The sequence below is a fragment of the Sparus aurata genome, chromosome 9, assembly GCF_900880675.1.
Source record: "Sparus aurata chromosome 9, fSpaAur1.1, whole genome shotgun sequence".
NCBI classification, from domain to species: domain Eukaryota; kingdom Metazoa; phylum Chordata; class Actinopteri; order Spariformes; family Sparidae; genus Sparus; species Sparus aurata.
The window spans coordinates 13,087,609-13,108,291 of NC_044195.1; the positions used below are offsets into that span (position 1 = coordinate 13,087,609).

Below are 20,683 nucleotides of genomic sequence, written 5' to 3' on the forward strand. Positions count from 1 at the left end.
CTCTCACCTTTCCCGAGGCAGTTTTCATCAGAGCAAACTCCCTGCCTGCTCCAAGCAATGCTGCCTCCTCATCAAAGCCTGTGCCTGAGAGAACAACATAGTATTTAGATACAAATACACAATGAGACAAGGTTGTAAAAGTATGCTTCTTTTTTTTTTAAATACCTTTTTGTGTTTAAACTATTTGAAACCTTGTCTTCACATGAAAAATTGTCTTGTAGCAGGTGTACATATGCATATGAAGAAATCATGCACATATTTTATGTTACTCACTGATGATGTGCAGATCCTTCTCGAGGTCAAAGAGAGAGATGCCGCAGGCGTGCAGACATTTCCTTGCCAGCTTTAGCTGCAGTTCCTGCTGCAGGGCCGGGTCTGAGCTCATAGTATAGATCCGCACCACAAAACCATCCTGCAGGAGTCAGGGCCAACAGGAGGAAATGCTGTTTAGTTTCATGATACCTAACAATATATATGTTAGGAAGCAAAATGCCCCCAATTTATTGAAAACATGTCCCCACTTTTCCCCTAACCCACCTATGAATGAATCAAGCTTTTAAAGGAGCAGTTCAAACTTTAAAGACATCCACACTTATTCACATTTCTGCCTGTGTACGTAGCTGTAAGTGCATGTGCATGTTTTGGGACAAGTGGGAATTAAGTGAGTCATTAAAAATGGGCCTCACATACCCCCCACACACACACTATAATTTACATGCTAGATGCAGTTTGGATTAACACATAGATTAAAACCTTGTAGGAGTCACAGATAAGTCTATCAACCGCAATATGTTTGGGGGTGTGGGGTGTTTTTTACATTAGTGGCTATGGTAATTTAAAACCCAGCCATGTCAGTGTAAATAGCATATACATTTATCTCAACAACACCAAGAAAGATGTGACACCTATCGACAACTCGTGCTCAATGCCGAGCACATGACAGCTGATGTAACAGTCTGAGATATAGGTTAGTCACTGCAATGGACGTGGCTGAGAGGGGCAATTTACAGGAAAGAAACAAATTCAGTAAAGGAACACAACAAGGAAATAATTGGGAGACAACAGGAATATAAAAAGGGTGAAGGATAGCAAGGGGTTGGTCTGGTTTCCACTGTGTGGTAACGATAACACTTGTGTATTGTGTTTTGATTCCTCTAGGGCAGCTGAGCACATGTGCCACTCAAGTAATTTAATAAATCCCTCTATTCTCCGGTACCACCCCCAACTTTTCCTCCCTACATGTTACTTTCATTATCTGACTATCCCCTTAACCTTGACTAGTTTACTGACACCATCATCTTCTTCCCAGCATCTGAAACCCCCTCATTGTGCATCTCAAGTGGTTTCCCTCAACGGTTAAGTGGTCTGTGCAGTGGTTGCATTTGCTTGCTGCTCACTTAAAATGCATGCAGCTTCTTAGGTCTCCCCAATCACCCACACACACAGTGTCCCACCCCCTTGATTAGCCTAGAAACTGCTATTCCGGAGGAAGGCGAGCTGCAACAGCAGATATATGGATTTCACATCTCCCCCTCCCCCACTGACATTACAGAGTGCTTATGCAGATAACTGCTTGAGAGATTAAGCTCTCTGGAGAATACCCACATCTGGTGCCACTGCCCGTGCTGCCACGCCCACATATACACAACACACTCGCACACATATAAACATAGACAAAGTCGCCCCCCCACCCCCTCTGTGGCACAGCTGGTGATCAGCTGAGGACCCTTCAAAGTGAGACTGGGGCCTCAGCAGCAGGGGCAGTGACAGATGCTTCACTGAGCAGTTCAAGAGGGACGACTACCCTCATTTCAACTAACAAAAGATTTGGTTGTCATGAAAGAAACAACACATTTTAGAAGAGATCTTATTTAGTTGCACTAGATAAAAACAGACAGATGAGGAGCAGGAGATGGTTTAAGTGTACTGGTGTGTGTGTTTAAATGACTGATGACAAGTAGGATGACCACACACAAACATGTTCTGAATTTCTTACAGCTCACAAAAGCTCACAGACAAACACCACTGAGACCAAAACTGACAGTCCAGTATGTAATGCAATTTAACAGCACTATACTGTTACAGATAAAGTTAAACACACATAAGTGAATAATGATGAGTCTCCACCATGTTTCCAGCAGACATAGGCAGTACAGCACCGTTTTTTTTCTTAATTCAGCTTTACACATAGGGAAAATCCTGAAAACATTGAGGATTTTCCTCTCTGGCACTCATGCAATATCAAAATATCAGTTTAAGAGCGATGATGTGGATATTGTCATGATGATGAGGAGCTTTGGCCTCAAAATTAAACTTACATCTTTGCAGGCTGCGATCTGGTTGATATACTCTCCATCTGTGAAGATGATGTTTTGTCCATCTGAATGTTGACCTGAAAGAGCAGCAACGTGACAGTGAATATACTCAATATTTTGTTTGTTGGAATAATGATGATTTATCTTCTGTGAGATGTTTTTAAACAAGGCAACAAGAAGTGTTTTCTTTGCACCTGGCATGATCACAGTTCCCTCAGGCTCCAGAGTCTCGGGGTTGATCTTGATGGCCGACATAGTGTGGTTACTTGTGTCCCGGTACAACAAGTACCCCTGAGGAGACAACACAAACACTGATGCTTATCTACAATCTGTGTGAATCCGTCTCCAAGCCTTACAGCTCACTTAGACATAATTTTCATAATGATGAAGACAGAACACTGTATTTAAACAATGTATTAATACTCTCAATGTTAAACAAAGCAGTGATGATGATGATGATAACCAACATCACTGAAGTCATATGGAGTTTAAATGTGACCGGAAGATTTTACATAATCAAAGCCACTTCACTGTAATGTTTGTGAGGAGCATCTTGATGGAGACCTACCTGAGCAAAGCCCAGCCATGATCTCTTCTCCTTTCGATTCCTGATTCGGGATGTTGAGTTGTACACATGGCCCTGTGTGGCATTCATAACACAAGAAAACAATTATAAACACTTACTACATTAATTTAATGTTGGCAGATGAAAATCAGCAGACAACTACAAACACTGGCATTCGATGCTGGCAATTACTCTCTTAAAAAGCAGTATGGAGTATTCTATTTTACAGCAAAATCGTGGCTGTTTACTAGGACGCTTCTCTACCGCAAACACAAATCTACTACTTCTTGCTGCCTTCATTCAATTGAGAAATTATGTACTGTAAATTGTGTCTTTATGTTTAATCTTAATTTTAAGACCTGATCCCATGCACAAAAGTTAATTCGGATTTAAACATCTAATCTTAACAAACAAGAGCTACGAGCTACTAGAGCCTACTGATAGCATGTTCCCTGCATCAGTTGACAGTCTATCAGGTATACCTAGCAGAGAGGTGATTATACAGACAGGTGTTTTTGTTACTTAGCCTACCTTCATTGATATGAATGGGTTGGACAGAATAATAAAACCACCTGTCAGTATAATGTGGTACATTTCAACAGCAACACAAACTACCTCCACCTTAAAGATTGTGTCAGCAAAAGAAAAAGGAGGAAAATGATAACCTTCATGATGGGAGGACTTACGAAGGACTGTTGTATAAGACTGCATTAGTTTTAGATCAGCATTCATAAACAATTGGCATTGAGAGTATACATAGTTGGTGTCCTGTGATAACCACGCATTTCTTAATCGTCAACTATGCCTGAGCCAAGAAAAGCCTGTCATTGAAGCATTGTGACAGCATTTTTTAAATAATCCACTTTAACTGTTTATACTCTACCAATTGATCCTGCCCTAGTTTCACTCCACTCACACCTTGAGATGGAACTTGAAGCATGCCTAACCCAAAATGCATCTGTGTATTGTCACAAGCTACTGCAAGCCAAACAACTAAGGTTTACAAAGTACTTTCTAAATGAAACTGAGAAGTCATACAGGTGTACTACTCCTGCTACACCAAAAGATAAGTGAGCGAGTGAGCAGTGACTGATTTGAGTGTAGCGTGATAAAATCTGAGTTGAGCACAGAGTGATATTAAGCAGAGCAGCCTGGAGCTGATTTGAGCAGGGTGGGCGAGGAAGGGACATTCTCACAGCTCCACCACGCCAATATTCTCTGCTCAAAAGTGACAATATGCATCTTTCTGTGCTACATACCCTGACCGTGCCACTGTATCCAGAGCCCACTTTGTATAGTCCATCCTTGCAGAGCAAGTACAGGAAGGAACCATCAGTCTGCAGGAGGCAGCGCTCGTCCTCGTCAATGGCCACCTCTTTTAGGACCCACTTGTTCATCAGGGCTGCACGTTTGATGCCATTCCCAAACCAATCCTGGATTTGAATCTTTCCAACCAGGACAGCTTGTACACTCCTCTGTAGTGCGTTCAGTATGGTAGGCACCTGGTGAGATTGAGGAAGACAAAGAAGGTGCTGAAAGAGTGCAGGACTGCCAACTTCTAATATGACATAATGGAGGGTATCTTTTTTTTTTTTTTTAAGATTTTTTTGGCATAGACACCTTTATTAAGCAGTAGACAGATAGGAAATATGGGAGAGAGAGGGGAATGTGACATGCAGCAAAGGACCTCCGGCCGGAATCGAACTGGGGTCGACTGCGTCTATGGAATGCGCTCTAACCACTCCACCACCTGCGCGCCGATAATGGAGTGTATCTTAATAAATAGATCATGCATGGGGGGAACTGGCTATTGAGTTTCTTTGCTGCTAATCAAGTCAAATTCTGTGGTGACTGTACCGGCACATTGACCCTCTTCTCATTTTGCCTGAATGCATTTTCAAACACACACACACACACACATTTCCACAGCAGGTATAAAAAACACGTTGCTGATCTCATGGTTCTCACACACGCAAACAAACACAAAGGCGTGTGCAGTACATAAGCCCACACTTCCCATCAGCCCTCCTTCCATTGTGATGATTCACAGTCCAGTCTATGCCTAAGGATGAGCAACCAGGAAAACAAAACACACACACACACACACACACACACACACACACACACACACACACACACACACACACACACACACACACACACACACACACACACACACACACACACACACACACACACACACACACACACACACACACACACACACACAGGACTGCGTCTGTGGGGGATAAATGTATGAGGCTTTAAAGTCCCTCTGCAGCTCTGGTCAAGTGTAGGAATTTTATTCATATACAGCTGAAGGTGAAACAATTTACTATCACAAAGCCCGCGCACAAAGTACTTACTGTTTAAATTACAGTTTTAGTTTTTAAAGCAGAAGCAAGGAAACCATAGAAAGAAACCACAAGAATAGAAATAGAGGACACGCTAAAGAGCTAGAGATGGAAGCAAACAGAAGACCAGCTAATTGGGATAGGAACGCAGGAAGGGTAACATAATCAAACAGGAGAATCAGAGTGGCTTGACATTTTCCAAAACTCAATTTGCACTGTCCAGACACTCCCATGAGTCTCTCTGCTCAGAGGAAATGCATGGAGGAGCCAGAGGTTAGTTTATCCTTCTAAAAAGCACTTTGGCAATCTAAAGGATTTCTACAAGACTGAAGGAAAAACTTGGATAATAGATGGGTTGAAATTTCTTGTTGGAGCTGGTTTGGAAAACATGACAATTCAAATTGAATTGGGTATAAAAGAACAATGTCATTTCAGTTTGTGTTTCAATGGATACAAGAATAAGAGGACCTGGAATTCCTCTTCCCATATAAAGAGGTTTGTTAAGTACAAAACATTAATCTGAACAGGTGGTCAGCACACAAGATATGATCTGATAATCTATGGTTAGTTGTGTAAGGAAGGCCTTACACGTGCAAAGAACATCTTGGACTGACTGACTCATATATAACTTAATTCATCATTTGTTTTTCATATGAATGATGGAGAAGCAAAATAAAGATGTAATCACCAGAAGTAATCTAATTTCTCTAAATGTGTTAATTACCTGTATCGTCTGGCAGGCATGGCTACCATTGTTGGTGAGGATGGCAGACACGGCCTGCAGGATTTTGCCGGTGTCGCCCCAGGCCACCACCAGACTAAAGAGGCAAGCGCAGGACAGAGCAGTGATGGCCTGTCCTGTTGGATCATTTGGCCCTGTGCTGCGGACTGTGGTCTCCAAAAGCAACTGGAAAAGAGACTCTGAGGAAGCATACAGGTCAAAGGCAGGTTAAATGTTTGTATTTGTATTTCTGTATGTAAGGCTTAAATATAACGATACAAAAAATATACAATATAATGCAGTTTAATGCAACACAGCAAAGTGATCATTAGGCTTCACAAACAAGATTTGTTGCAGGGCAATTACATTGAATTGCATTTGACTGTTCACGTGCACCTCATCAACTCTTCTGCGTGTGTATTTTCATCCTTACCTAGAACATCAGGAGGCTCGGTCTGAAAGCCTTCAGGCTGTTGTCCCTGCAGCATGTCCAACAAGGCCTGCAGGCTACGCAGGCACAGTGAGGGGTGAGAGAACCGCGTCTCTTTTATCAGCTCAAATACCCCACACAGGCCGATGCCAATGATCTGCACATAAACACAGAAGCATATTTGTATGAGCTAATGAACACCATGATGTCACACCACAGTCTGAGATAAGCTGGAGGACAAACACAATTAATAAACAGACTTTTGGAATGGATGTTTTCTTTGAATAGCATGGCCTCATCATCCTACAGTACAACAACCTACATTTAGCTGGGGGCCCACAGTATGTACTGTTACTTCCTCTTCAATATCCCCTATTAACATTTGGAATAATGACAGACCCAGTTGAGTGCATGGAGAAGGGAGAAAGGCAAAGGAGTTTGGCCTAGAAAAGGATGTCATTCTCTCTCTCAGTATGGCTTGTAACTGATTCAAACAATGCTTTAATGTTCCTTCATGTCTCAGTGAAGAACTTGGATTGTGAACTGAAAGCTAAATATCAGTGAACAACTAATAAAAACGTACATAGAGAGCAGAAAAGCAGTAGTTAAGATAATGTTAGTTAAAAAATATATAACAAGACCTGTACAATACTGTGCACAAAAATGGAATATAGATTAACAAAAAAAAAATAGACATTCTAGCCTTTTTTATTATAGCTTCTTAGATTATGTAACTGACATTATACTTTGTGAGGGCATTTGGTCAGTGTTACTTTTTTTAAATACACACACACGCAACTTGGTAGCAACTGTAACTAAACTGAAGTTAAATCTAAATCACCCCAAAATATTATATCAACAGTAGCCAATTTATTTTGGATAAAGTTTGCTGTTATAAAAATTCTAAATTAAAACTGTCCATCTGTCCAAAGTCCAGTATTTAACTGCTAACCAACATGCACAATGTGCACATAACACAATCTAAAATCAACATAAAACATACAAACAGCGACACACATTGCAAATTCATAAAATTCTACAATGTAAATGTGCTGTCACACTGTAGAAAGGTTTGTCTAGTTGTAGAGAGCGATAGACAAGAAAAAGTGTGGCATAATGCAGGCAATTTCTGTAGCCTAATCCTAACTTGTGTTTTACAATTTATGTTCAGCTCATTGATGGTGCCCCAGCTGCCTCCCTTGGATGACAAGCTCAAATGTAAGATCTCAGAATTGTTATTGTGCTATCACAAGGCAGAAGCCTTTTCCAAAGTCGGTCATCCTTTACTTCCCTCCTTAATTCTACCATTTATGGAATAGACAGAAAAAAAAAAAAAAAGTTGATTCCCATATACTTTGGTTTCGTATTTTATACTCTATTTTATGTAATCAAAGAATGGGAAATGGGACAGTTTACTAACAGAGCAATAGGGTCATAGGTAATTCAGTAGGCATCCAAATGAAAACAGTCAACTTAGCTTACAGACAGCAAATTAGAAAATTGTGTTCATTACTGGTTGATGGCATTTCCTGTTTTTCCCCGAGCGAGAAATTGTTTAGATTTCAAATACAACTGACAGCCCTACTACGGAGTAACATAGAGAAACCAATAGGCTCACAGAGTAGTAGAGGGATTTGGGGTGACAGGGCAGAGGCTATAATCCTCACATGATGGGCGTTTCAAACCTATGTTAAAGTGTCTTCAATTATCACAACAATAAAAAGGATACAAGACCAGAGAGATACAGGATTGTTGCATCCCGAAGATAAAGAGCACAGGCTGGCTCTCGCCTTGATACCCTGCGCTGCTACCACCACATAAGCAGCCAATTCTACCCCCTGCTCATACCTTTGGCAGCTTCACGGCTGGCTCACGGTACTCTTCTTCCTCCTCACTGTCTGAGTCCCCACTCTGCACCGAGCTCCTGGAAGCCAGCGCCAGGGAGGCCTCTCTCTGCTGCCAGTCCAGCACACAGTGCCGCACATTGCAGTAGACGTTGAATGCAGATGGGTTGCTGTGCAGCTTGATGTCCGGCACACAGAGGGCTCCATCTAGACTCTCGGCCTGTAGAAAAACAGAGAGCAGTGGAAGTTCAGCAAAGTCAGGAAAACCTTTTCTCAGTGCTAAGGTTAAGGTTAGGGTTATTTTCTTAGTATCATCTGGTGCATCACAATACATTCACCCACAAATCAATGTCAGTTCTTTCTGAGTATGTTACACTGTTTACCATACCATCTTGTGGACAAAAGTGGTGACTGTATATCTAGAGAGCAGCAAGCATGTTTTAATTAGATCTCGATAGAGGTGATCGGTTTTTGTACTAATCATGGGTTTCAGCTTCTAGTCATCATAGTGCCACATGGTCAGGATCAAAGCTCAAAGTCACATATGGCTGCATGTTGGGTCCTGTTTGTTATTACTGCTGTATCTTTAACAGGAGCTGTAAACAATATATCACACGGACAGGCAATTCATACATTCATTGTGGTTTATGTCTCTCGACTGCTCATGGCTCATGCAGGTGCTAAAAGAAGGAAGTTTCAGTGTAAGGCCATTAATGGCACGCCTAACCAAAGTCCCTACAGACCACAATCAGTGGGGTAATTTCTCGTTCGGCTTTATGAGGAAAATCATTTCTGTGAGGCAAACATGAACCTAAGGGACTTCAACCATATGCTAGCTTAGACGAAAATCAAAATTACACAAGGTTTGAATTGAAAAACGTCTGTGAAGACAGTAAGTCTTTAAGCAGCCAATTCTGTCACTTGTCCTCCTGTCTAGTCGGTGACACAGTTGTGACATGAAGTGACTCCTACTTTTGCTTTGACTCCTCCAGGAGCTCACTTTTAACACACTGGGCTTGGCAAGTGTTTACCCATTTCAAGATCTGCTCAGCGCAGCTATCAGTGTTACAAAATGGCTTACCCAACATTTTACATAACCACTGCAGAATATTTTATAGTTAAACTTGAACAAAGCATCTACAAATTAACAATTGAATTTCTATCATTTGTTGTTATTTCATACTGTTAATTCATGAAAAGTTGGTATTGTTTGTTGAATCTTTATTTATCCCGACTATAATTCAAGCCTGTCTAACACTAACATGGACAAAGCCACCAGGATGAAGTCAAACAACTGTTTTAAAATACCCCTATTTCCATAAAGAAGTTGTCTGTGCATGAAACCATTGGTTGATCTTCATGAATCAAGACTCAATAGAGTCAACCGTCAGTGTTTAAAAATAAACGTTTCAGTTGAATATCATTCAGCTGCCTATTACAGGCTGCAGCAGAAAAGGACATGATGAGAGTGGTGAAAGTGAACCAAAAAAGGAAATTTACAGACCAGCTAAACAATGAGCTGAAACTCATTTTAAAGCTAAGAACAAATTTGGGTGATAATTCTCTAGGTTCAACACTAGGAGCAACCCCTTTCAATTTTTTGAATGTTCAAGAATAAAAGCCTCTACAATGATAGAAACATTCTAAGTAGAAGCTCTGTCAAGAAGGACTAAACTACTATATTACATTGTTTTTTTTGTCTGGAACCACTGCCGTACTGTCCTTTTGTTGTGTATGTGTGTTGTATATTGTCTTTTCCTTTTTTTTGTCTTCGTAAGCAAAATGGAATAAAATTTTAAAAAACATAAAAAAAAAACAGGCATTCCCTTTCACTTTCTTTTCACATTGTCAGTTGACCAATTTGTATGTAAAATGTTGGTTATAGCCACTTTAATGGTCATTTTAGGGGCTTTAGTTATTGGACGTGTTTTAAATTGCTTACTGTATACTAAGATGAGTTTGTAAGATGAACATACATTTATATATCCATATCCACATTATATTATTTATAACAATTTGGGTCTACCCTCAGTGATATAAATGAAGGGGACAAGCTAAGAATATTCAATTGAAAATAAAATAATCACATCAAAGGTTCAGCACTTACATCCAACTAATAATTTTGATTAGTATGAAACTACACTCTACAGAGAGAGCTTGATAGACTAACTGATAAGCTTTCTGCGTCCCACCAAGCAACGCATTTTAAACTACAGTCCTGAGGTAACCTCCAGAGAACCCTATTGATCGATTGCGCTTCTCTTGCAGTGTTGCGCTTTTGGCATCACAATCACAGAGGGTGATGTCATCTATTTGGGGAGAGAGGTCATTCATTCTCAGCTCAGACCAGTGGGGAGGATATTAGCTGCACTCTCATCTAGCAGGACTGTCTAATGCTCTCCAGCCTTGCTGCTAAAGTAGCATTTGTGACAAAGTGACTGTACAGCTTTCACAAAAGAGCACACTGCCTGGAAAGAGCCCTTCAAACTGAACACAGGGATGCTATAATGACCCAAACTTATAAAGCAAGGGAGAGAAAATGCGTTAGTTGGGAGATGACAGAAAAACAAAAGGGTGGAGTAGAGACAAAAGGCAGCATTCTGAAGCTGAGCATTTGAGATAGGATGATAAGCATTTATGGCCGATACATACAAGATTGGTTGCTCCCTACGAAGATTCTGCTGGTTGATTTGTCTTCTTTAATACCTTCTTATGCATGCATTTTTTATTGCCTCCATTGTTTTGAAGCAGGTAAAGTTTAATATTCACTTGATTAAATATTATTACAATAACAAGAGTCTTTCTTAGATAATATAAGGGCATAGTATTGTTAAACTTGTTAGTCACAAGTAAACAAAGGGTAGCCCTAAAAAAAATCTGAAACACAGAATTGAAACCCACTGTTGCTCAAAAATAAAATATGTACTAAAGCAGCTGTGCACACAATTAACACAACATTTTTTGTCCGTGCTACTATTATTATCTAAAGCAAAGATATCCTGACTTTTTGTCCATTGCTCCAAAAATCGATGGATCTTGCAATTTCCATTATGCCACTCAATGAAGTATTTCGACTGACCCTTCCTGCCTGCTATACACCCAAGTCTTTCCCATTCTACTTCGCCATTTTAATGTTATTGTTGTTTACAATCAGGGCTTTGTCCCTTTAAAAACAGTTACAGCCATGTTACGTACATTATGTCTGATTGGTTACATCTCGCAAAGCAGAACATGAAGCAGTAGAAACATGGTCCTCACAGAGCAGTTGAAAATTGTAAGATACAGGTTTCACGAGAGCTGACAGTAGCTAATTTAAAACTGAACAAATCATCATAAAGTTGTCATTAAAGGAATCATCTTCAAGCATCATGTCATATTGCACTTAAGTATAGGCAGAAACAAATATGCAAAGCTCAATGACCTGCTGATGTTTTGTGGTTTCGCGTCGTTTTGTAATACCACAACCCATAATGTAAACATGCTGCTCATCTGACGGTTTCTTTTTTGTTCCTGTCTGCACTTCACTGCTGATTTGATGACCATCTAAGAGCTTTGGAGAAGGCTGCTATAGAGGCCCTGGCCGCACTCAGACAGTGAAACATTTCAGACTGCTGGCTTTATAGAAAAAATATGAAGGGAAAAAAAGGAATAAAAGTTGTGTCTTCCAAAGCAGAGGCTCGAGTGGAGTGGGTTGTTAGTTTGCATCACCACATGAGATGAATAAATATGCAACTTATCAACAGGAGAAAATGTTCAATAATTTATATTCATCTAATAATACATCAGTATTTTAAATACAGACCACATCTTTACAAAGTCTCAGACCTTTAACAACACAAAATGACTCCTCGGGCTAGGTGCTTACTGGGTGTAGGGGCACCTGTGGGATTACGTACAAGAATCCTCCCAGACTTTTCTAGCCATCTGAATTACTTTCCGAGCTTGGAAAGGTGTTTCCTATTCAGGTAACTAGTGACTACCGTCTTTTATTTGGATTAGGAAACAGTCACAATGAGTTAAGTCTTTTGCAATCATGCAGCAGACAAAAAGTCCTTGAGGATTCTAGAAATACCTTCAGAACAGCAGAAAGTTTTTTCGTGATCCACCCTCTGGGTTCCCCAAACGCTGCTGTGAGTTTATCTTTCTTAGGAAAGGATGCTTAGCTCTGTGGCTTGAAACTAACACCAATGCTAAGAGGCACAAACCTGGTCTCGCTGTCATACTGAACAAAGGCAATTAACTTAGATTCTACAATTAATACTTTTAAAAGTTAGTGTCTCAATTTCACAATTCTGACCTACCCATTTACTCTGCAGTGTACTTTCTCCTTATACACACACTGTTGTTCTCTGTCATATCTATTTCAGTTTACCCAGGCACAGTTTTTAATGCACTACAGATTGTGAGTACATCATATTAAATTCGGTCTCCGAGAAATTATGTTCATACACAGCTGTTCCGCATTAGACATTATGGCAATACTCAGTTTAAATGTGGTAAGTAGAGTGACATACAGTATATAAAGTACAGGTGGTGGACAGGCACATGAGTACTTCCCTTCAAGACCAGCATCCATGACTTAAATCTCTTCACATACTAGTAGACAGTTTGGACATTTTTACTTTTTGATCATGACCGCAGTGTTTTGCTCATTGGTTTTAGCTGCATAAGCTTCCAAAGCACCAATATCATTGGAATAACATGCTGAAAAAAGTCACCAAATTATGTTTTGCATATACTAAAATATGAATATTCTGAAGTTATATATATACACGATATACTGAGTTGGGTAATGCCTCTTTTGATTTAAATCAATTCCGTTATTTAAGTTCCAATAGACATCTTACACGGATCCCTCTAGCCTGGTGCATTATTCGAAATATTGAAAGGAATAGACAACTGTTCTGATTGTGGCATGTACTTAATAAAAACGATGTGAAAGAACAAGAAAGTAATGACTGATATAGGTGTAGATGTATTTCAACAAAGGAAATTTAGAGAAAAAAGTAACTTTCATATTTCAACAACCTTTTTGGCCATTCAAGTATAGAGTTCTGATTTTATGAGGTGCAGTGAAGTGCCTTTAGAGATTTACTCGCCAAATGGAAAATCTACCCACATTTTGCACTTGGTGGCTGTTACTTTCTGACCCTGACATGCATCCACCGGAAAAGGTATATATCGAAAGACGGATCTTAGGATTTTATCAATATCAGATCATTCAACTGAAGATCAATTTTAATTAGAAAATCAATATGTCAAAGAAACATAACTGATACACTAAATAAGAAATGAATCCATGTGATATCAAATCTAGTCTTAAATGTATTTTGCTAATGAAGAACATTTGTAGGGGATGCCACTGATAAGTACTATCATTATCATTAAAAAGTCTGTTAAATACAGCTTTCAGTACAATGTAGCTGACATATACCATATTTATATAAAGATCTAATTTCCTTAGTGTAAAGGTGAGATGAATCCTGATTTCATTCTTGGATGATAACCGCCTGAATTACTTATTTAGTATCTTGTCCTCAGTTTAAAAAAAAAAATGGCAAAGGTGTACCACTGCTGTCACGTAGATTTCATTATTAAAACATTATATCGATGTTTTCATGTTATTTCATAGAATGTGTCATTTTGCATAATTACATTAATACTATAATCATAGTTTTAGAAAAACACACATACTACATCTGCTCATACACAAGACATTACATCACCATATTCATTAGGATGATGAGTGTTTATGCACCGCTTTTTGTTCCGACTCCCTTTCACATGTTCATAAGCACAAGGCAGACAAAAGGAGAGACACTTTCACACCACACTCTTGTCAGACGATGACGGTGGGAGAGGCTTGACATAGCAAGAGTGAGTACTACACGCATAAATACAGCATGACTGCCCATGTAACTGCCCACGTTATTAGGCCCGCTTGTCAGCCAACCTTGCCAACCGTTCCATTCTCTGTCTCTATAGTGTATTTTCTGTTGTTCCACATCAACTCACTGGCCAAGTCAACCTGAAGGGAACTGAACTGACTAGCCAACTGCATGTTGAATTTCCTGCCTAGTAGTAGAGCCTCTGCCAGTCTTCTACCTTCACATAAATCTGTTTCTGCTTTTGCCTGTCAGTTTGCTTGAATAAAATCTGTGTAATAAAGTTAATCCAAACAAGGACTAAGAATATTACAGAACAACCAGAGGGCGGCCCTCTCACTCTCAGAGAAAAACAGCAGGATATATTATCGTAGTGGGATACATTTGTTGTCATACATATATTTTTCATATATTTGTTGATCAACTAGTCAGCCTATGTTGTACACGCAAGTCTACAGCAGAAGCAAAAACACAACCGCATCCAATGATGCAGACTGGGTTCCCTCTCCGGATGAAGGAGATGGAGGCAGGCAGACCGTTGCCGTGGAGATGAGGAACACATTAGGTCGCTCGGCAACAGGCCATCGTGCACAAGCCAGAGCCACTCCCGTGTGTCTCACATTGTGCCGATCCACCTCTCTGGCTTCATATGTGGATAGGCTTCCTGGCACCTGACCAGCCCAGCCAATGAAAATATTGCTTCTGCCAACCACCTTCAGGATTGCAGAGAATCGAACCTCATCTTTAATCTTATCCTCAATCTTCAAACCAGCTGTAAAGATTTATCAGTGCATAGAAAGGGCTGTGACAGTTGCAAATTACAACTGCCAGTCAAATGTTTATCAATATGCAGAGAATATAAATATTAAATTATGTCTATTGAAAGCTTTATGGGTACTGAGAGTAGTAGGCATAACTGTGCCCCACTAACAAACATAGTACCTATTTGTGATGTTACTATAATTTGCATTCTGTGGTGCAACGTGTTGTGCATTTATCAACCGTATAAAACAATTTAGGTCATTTTATATATTTTGTAATGGTTTCAAAACAGCAATTCTACAATGTAGCTTTGTCCTTACAACTCTTCTGAACATATCTATCAAATATCCAAATATAAAACACAGACATGTGGATGAACAATTGTTATATTATTATAACAATTGGTAATCGGTCTCTTACCTTTGTTCTTGATTTGACTTTTGACTTGACCTTCTGTCGCCTTTTCAGTTTCTTCTTACTCAGAGCCTTCTTTCCCCTGAAAGTATATGGTGATTGCTCAGTATTGCAAATTAAACAGTTTACACTCAAAAAATAGCATAACATTCAATCCGACCACAACCTTTATGATAAATATGATGATGTGAGGGGAAGGCTGGCAAAGCTTCTCATCACCAACATATTAATCCTCAAGCCAAGTCACGAAGTTGGAAAAAAATACACACAAATAATTTGTCCTTTTGTTTCGTATAGCTATTACAGTTTTGAATCCATTCAAGGTGTCTTTAATGAGACACCCGGTTTCCCTTTTCACCCTTGCAGAGAAAGTCTGCATCTTATGCAGCTGGCAAAGTTCACACTTTGAAGTGCAGGATCCCCAACTTAACTGTCAGAGGTGTAGCAGTTGTCACCAGATTCAGTGTTACTCATCCTGACAAACAGCACTAAAACATGCAGAAGTTTGGTTTTGCAAAATTTCCAGAAATGCTTTTAGACTGTCTGAAATCGGTGTTTGCATGGGCTTTTTGTGATAAATTTCACTTGCAAATCAGGCTGCCAATGACGAGTGCTAGGGACCACAAATAGAATTACAACTAAAAACACAACGGCACTTCATGAATTCATTACCATTATTACTTACTGCTAAATACAGAAAATCGATTCATGTTAAATCTGCCCTTGATCCGATGTTTAGAAAGTGCAGATATATCAATTCTGTACTTAAATTCAATATTCTGTTCTGTACCTAAATTATGTCTTTGCCTGAAAATGAAAAAACAGGTTTGGAAGAGCTTGATTTTGTCATTCAGGTGTGCAACTGAATATTGACTTCTAATTACTTCTCACTGTACAAAAGTAGCTTCAAATTCCTTTTGAGCATACAGTATTGGTCTAGGTAAATCCTCCCCATCAAAACAGAAACTAGGATGAGGCTGGCAAATCCAACGGATAGGAATGTCTGTCTGATATTTACCATAGGAGGTAAATGTCAACAAATCCAGTACATTTGTGTCAAGGAACCCCCAAACACTTCCTAGAAGCTTGCATGTGTCTATAGTATAAGCGGCATCTTATACAAGCAAGATATTTTCTCTATGAAAGAGAGATTGTTGTCAAATACAATGGTGGTTCAAAGTAACATGACAAATCTGGATAGCTTGAAGAACTGATATGTTCCCTTCTTGGCCATTAGTAAGGAAGTGTATTCAGGAGTTGGCTATGAAACCACTGGTGCCTTTAGACTAATTGTTGGACCCTTCAACGTCATACTGGTCGATGCTTAAAGCTGGCATTGCAAATGTGGGATTAAACATAACAAATTAGTTTGTGAGGGAGGATGCTGCAAATCACCCAGCTACTCGGTCCACAACCTGACTGACTGACTAGAATGACGTAACTGTATTACCCGCTTCTGCCAGAAAAGCAAATGAGTTCAACCACCTCCCATTCCCAACACATCCTCTCCCATACATGCAAAACGTTTAAAAGGTATTTTTTGTGTGTATAGGAGCAAAACAATACATTTATTATACGTTTCAATAACAATATGATCATTATCAAGTCCATGTTTCATGAAAAATAAATCGCTGGTTTACGTTGAAGTAACCTGGGGAAGGGCTGATGCTCCTCAACGTCAGTTAACGTTAGCTAACGTTAGCCATCGAAACAGTGACGCCGTTGGGCCTAAATACACACCGCTCACTACATTCAATTAAATCAAATGACAAGGGGACGTAAAATATGGCGACAACCGAGGAAGCAATTGTTTGAAAATGTTTAACAAAAAAACAAATAAGGCGTTAAACGAGCAGGACGTGTGTTTACGTTTAGCTGGCTCCGGTATCTGCTAACGTTATTGCTCATAACAAATTGACAAACTGCTGTCATGACAGCTAGCTTGTTATGGATGTAGCTGAGCCGATAGTGCACTTTTTCCAATCGTTATGACCCAGTTGTATGGTGTTTTTACTTAAGTGACAATGTGCCAACGTTGAACGTTAACAATGTCCACAGCACCCGGAGTGCAAACCACTCGCGCAAGGGGGAAACTGAAATAACGTTAGCTTAGCTTGCTCAGATAAGCTAGGGAAGTCAAAACCAAAATGCTACCTAGCAAGCTGACCCCCGGTAGACATTGCACCCAAATTATGGAGTTCCTGGCAGATTGTATGTAGTCAAAACAATGACTTAAATGACACAAGCCTGGCTGTCTCAAAAGCCGTAAATAACAATTCATTTGACCTCGCTGAAGCTGATGTTAACTGGCGTGCCGCTAGGGAAGGGTTAATGTTAGGGTCGTTAGCTCAGTTAGCCACATAAATGACAGACCAACATCTACCATGTCTGGCGTTATATTTTTCACGTTAGATACTCACCTCCCTTGATTTATCCCTTGCTCTTTATCATTGATGGCGGTGGTATAAATCCGCCTGTATCTTTCGGCCAAAGCTCGCCCTGAGAGTAAAAGCTGGTACCGAGTCCGACAATCCGACTGGGCTCCGGGTGTCGGACAAGAACCCATTCCCGAACCAATGGTGGAGAGATCGGCTCCTGCTCCAGAAATGACCCTGACACCCAGCCCCATCGACGGCGATGAGGAGGGCAGAATCCCTCCACCGGCGGCCGCTGCCGCAGCAGCACACATCATCGTTTTGGAGAACAATGCATATATCACACAAAAGATACCACAGCTAGATAATATCTAGCTATCAGATGCAATCCACTTGTCATTAAATCCACCACATGTCACATTATTTGTCCGTTCCGAGTTGCAGAAATACCACAATTAGCATCCACGGTCCCCAGTTGTTAGAAGCGCAAATTGTAGCCAATCTGGTGGTGCAACAACGTATGGACTTCCGATCCGGCCACAGCGTCAACACGGTGCTCGTCCCCCGAAAATGTATCTTCTCAAGCCATAATACGTTCGCACATGAAATAGCGGAAACGCCAGCATTAATTTCCCAGAATCGTCTTGTCGTGTTTTATTCGTTCCTTAAATATTTCTTGACCCCAGAGAGGCAGCACCCTCAGTTGGGCTGCCATCTTAGCTCCATCATCCCTCCCCTCCCTGCCGGAGTCTTGCGTCGCTAGCATGCCGGGATATTTTCATAGCACTAAAAACCGGCTGATGCTATCATTGATTTATTTGAACATTTACCTCCCTGTGTCAGTTATTCTGATGTACAGTTTGTTTTTGTCTGTTTGTTTGTTTTTGTTTTTTTTAAATCACATTAAAATCCGCAGTAGTGGAGGTGCAATGGCATTACATGTAAAAGACGGAAGCAGAGGCTATCTTGCCCACTGTGCACAGTTGGAATCAGGACATTTAATTTGTTGAGGTCTGTCCAGGGCCCCTCCCAATTGTATCTGGAATTGGCAGATAATCTTAAAAGATTAAATCCTGTTTGTCCTGTCTCCTCCGCTTTGACCTTTAAAAGAAAAAAGTGTTTTAAAATGTTTTTTTATCGTGTATAATTTGTTTTCTATGCCAAGCCTGCTTTACAAGCCATTTACTACTGTTCCATAAATAGCAGCTGGTTATAACCTTGACTGTGACTACTGTAGTTCCCTCTTCAGTGACCACTGTGCAAAAGTGAAATGATGTTCTTTTTTAAACATCTCATTAGTTTCCACAAGGGCTGCAGCTGTCCTCTGATTAAATCGTTGTGGCACTGTGGTCTCTTTATCACTGAGCGGGCCCCGAGCGATACTGCTCTATCTACCTACAACATAAGATGGCCCTCTTGCATCTTATGCATATGCCTATAGATGATATGACTCACACTTGGTGAGATACCAGATGGGCTCTGCTTATTTATGCCTAATAATTCAAATTGCATTGGAATACTGAAATGCCTCAGTAATGCAACATGCAGATTCTAATCATAGCAATACCTGCGTTTTCACCTAATGACTAGGGGCAAGGGTGCAGGAGGAGCAGGAATACTGCAGAAGGAAATTGGGAGACACTGCCAGGTGTAAACAGCCTCTGTGTGTTGGGTAACATCAGTGAAAATTGCAGTAAAGGCCCCAAAACAGACTGCAATGCACAGGCAGGCACAGAAAACAAGTGCAGGCAGTGCATATTTGACAGAAATGTAGGCTACATGCCGGTTAAATGTCACTCATGCGTGTATATCTGACTGGGCACATGTGCCAAATGTTTTTTTTTTGTTTTTTATTTATCAAGTCAATTTCCAAAATGCTCCATTCTGTTCAATTCCCCCACTGTAGAACTTGTATTTGATGTCATCCCTTTAAAACCGTGGTACAAATGTATGTGCATATAGATACATGTACAAATATTGAGAGAGAGAGAGAGAGAGAGAGAGAGAGAGAGAGAGAGCGAGAGAGGGGGAAATAGGGAAAGAGATTTACACAGGCCCTAGTGGTGTTTTATTGGCTTCGAGGCATTGCAGCGGCCCAATGACAAGAGAGGGGTCGGTCTACAGTCTCTTCTCATAGCAACCCAGGAAGCACTCAGAGATTATCATGTGCAGTACCAGAGTGCCAGCTTGTGTCAGTGATGACAATTGAAGTAAAATGTATCAACTTAAAACTGACTGACTGTGATATTAGGATTTCAGTATGAAATACTGGAAATAAACAGCTGCTCTGCAAAAGTCTATTGTGGTAGAAGGTTATAAACAGAGAATGATTTAGTGTGGAACTGTGGAACCTGAACGTGTAGCTGCATCTAGAGGCTGCTCATTTAACCCCTGGTTGTCTCAGCGCGGGCCTGTTGGGACTAATGAAGGGAGGAGGGCTGAGATATCTAGGCCAAGAAGATGCCATAGGTCAGGCAAGAGTATGACAAGCGGAACTGGCTGAAGATGAATTCTAGTTGGTATACACGCGTCCAGGAACTGGGTTTGAGTTGGAGAGATTTGAAAGTATGACGTGTCATCAGTTTGCCTGACACAATGTGCTTCAGTTCAGGAAGTTTGCCACGATGATGTTCACAACTGAGGGCAGAATGTATTTTGTGTCAGTTTATATCTCTGTGGAAATGAAGTACACGTAGATTTTTAAGCTGTTGTGTCTTGACTTTCACACTCTATCGCTTTCACACACCAAAATAAAACAGGTTGCACTCATTTCTGCTGCTCTGACTAACTGAGTGTAAAATGATCAGTCACGTATAGCCTTGGGCCACATCTTATATTTAGTTATTTTTAGTGATAGACTTGCACAACAAGTTTTGTCATTTCCGTCATTATAACACCATTGCCACCCAGTGTTAGTCACTGCCCTTTGAATTGTATGCATTCATAAAGAGGGCAGGAGCTCATAGTCGACTGCAACAATTCATTTTAGGACGTCCCATCATTCCATTCCGCTGTTAG

The 20,683-nt window shown here is 40.4% G+C and overlaps 1 protein-coding gene across 20 annotated transcripts in view; it reads right to left on the reverse strand.

The window, feature by feature from the left end:
* Positions 1-18,423, reverse strand: part of mycbp2 (MYC binding protein 2) — a 63,547-nt gene extending 45,124 nt beyond the window's left edge. For 18 of the 20 annotated variants that reach the window (XM_030428899.1, XM_030428892.1, XM_030428896.1 and 15 more), the window contains exons 1-11: positions 17,711-18,423; positions 15,297-15,372; positions 8,234-8,449; positions 6,389-6,542; positions 5,959-6,155; positions 4,140-4,382; positions 2,884-2,955; positions 2,510-2,606; positions 2,319-2,392; positions 274-412; positions 8-84 (exon numbers count right to left, since the gene is read on the reverse strand). In XM_030428899.1, coding sequence (XP_030284759.1) covers positions 8-84; positions 274-412; positions 2,319-2,392; positions 2,510-2,606; positions 2,884-2,955; positions 4,140-4,382; positions 5,959-6,155; positions 6,389-6,542; positions 8,234-8,449; positions 15,297-15,372; positions 17,711-17,982 — 1,617 coding nt within the window. In that variant the 5' untranslated portion in view covers positions 17,983-18,423. The remainder of the gene's footprint in view (positions 1-7; positions 85-273; positions 413-2,318; positions 2,393-2,509; positions 2,607-2,883; positions 2,956-4,139; positions 4,383-5,958; positions 6,156-6,388; positions 6,543-8,233; positions 8,450-15,296; positions 15,373-17,710) is intronic. The other 2 variants (XM_030428907.1, XM_030428910.1) reach the window with 1 other exon arrangement.
* Positions 18,424-20,683: the final 2,260 nt, after the last annotated feature.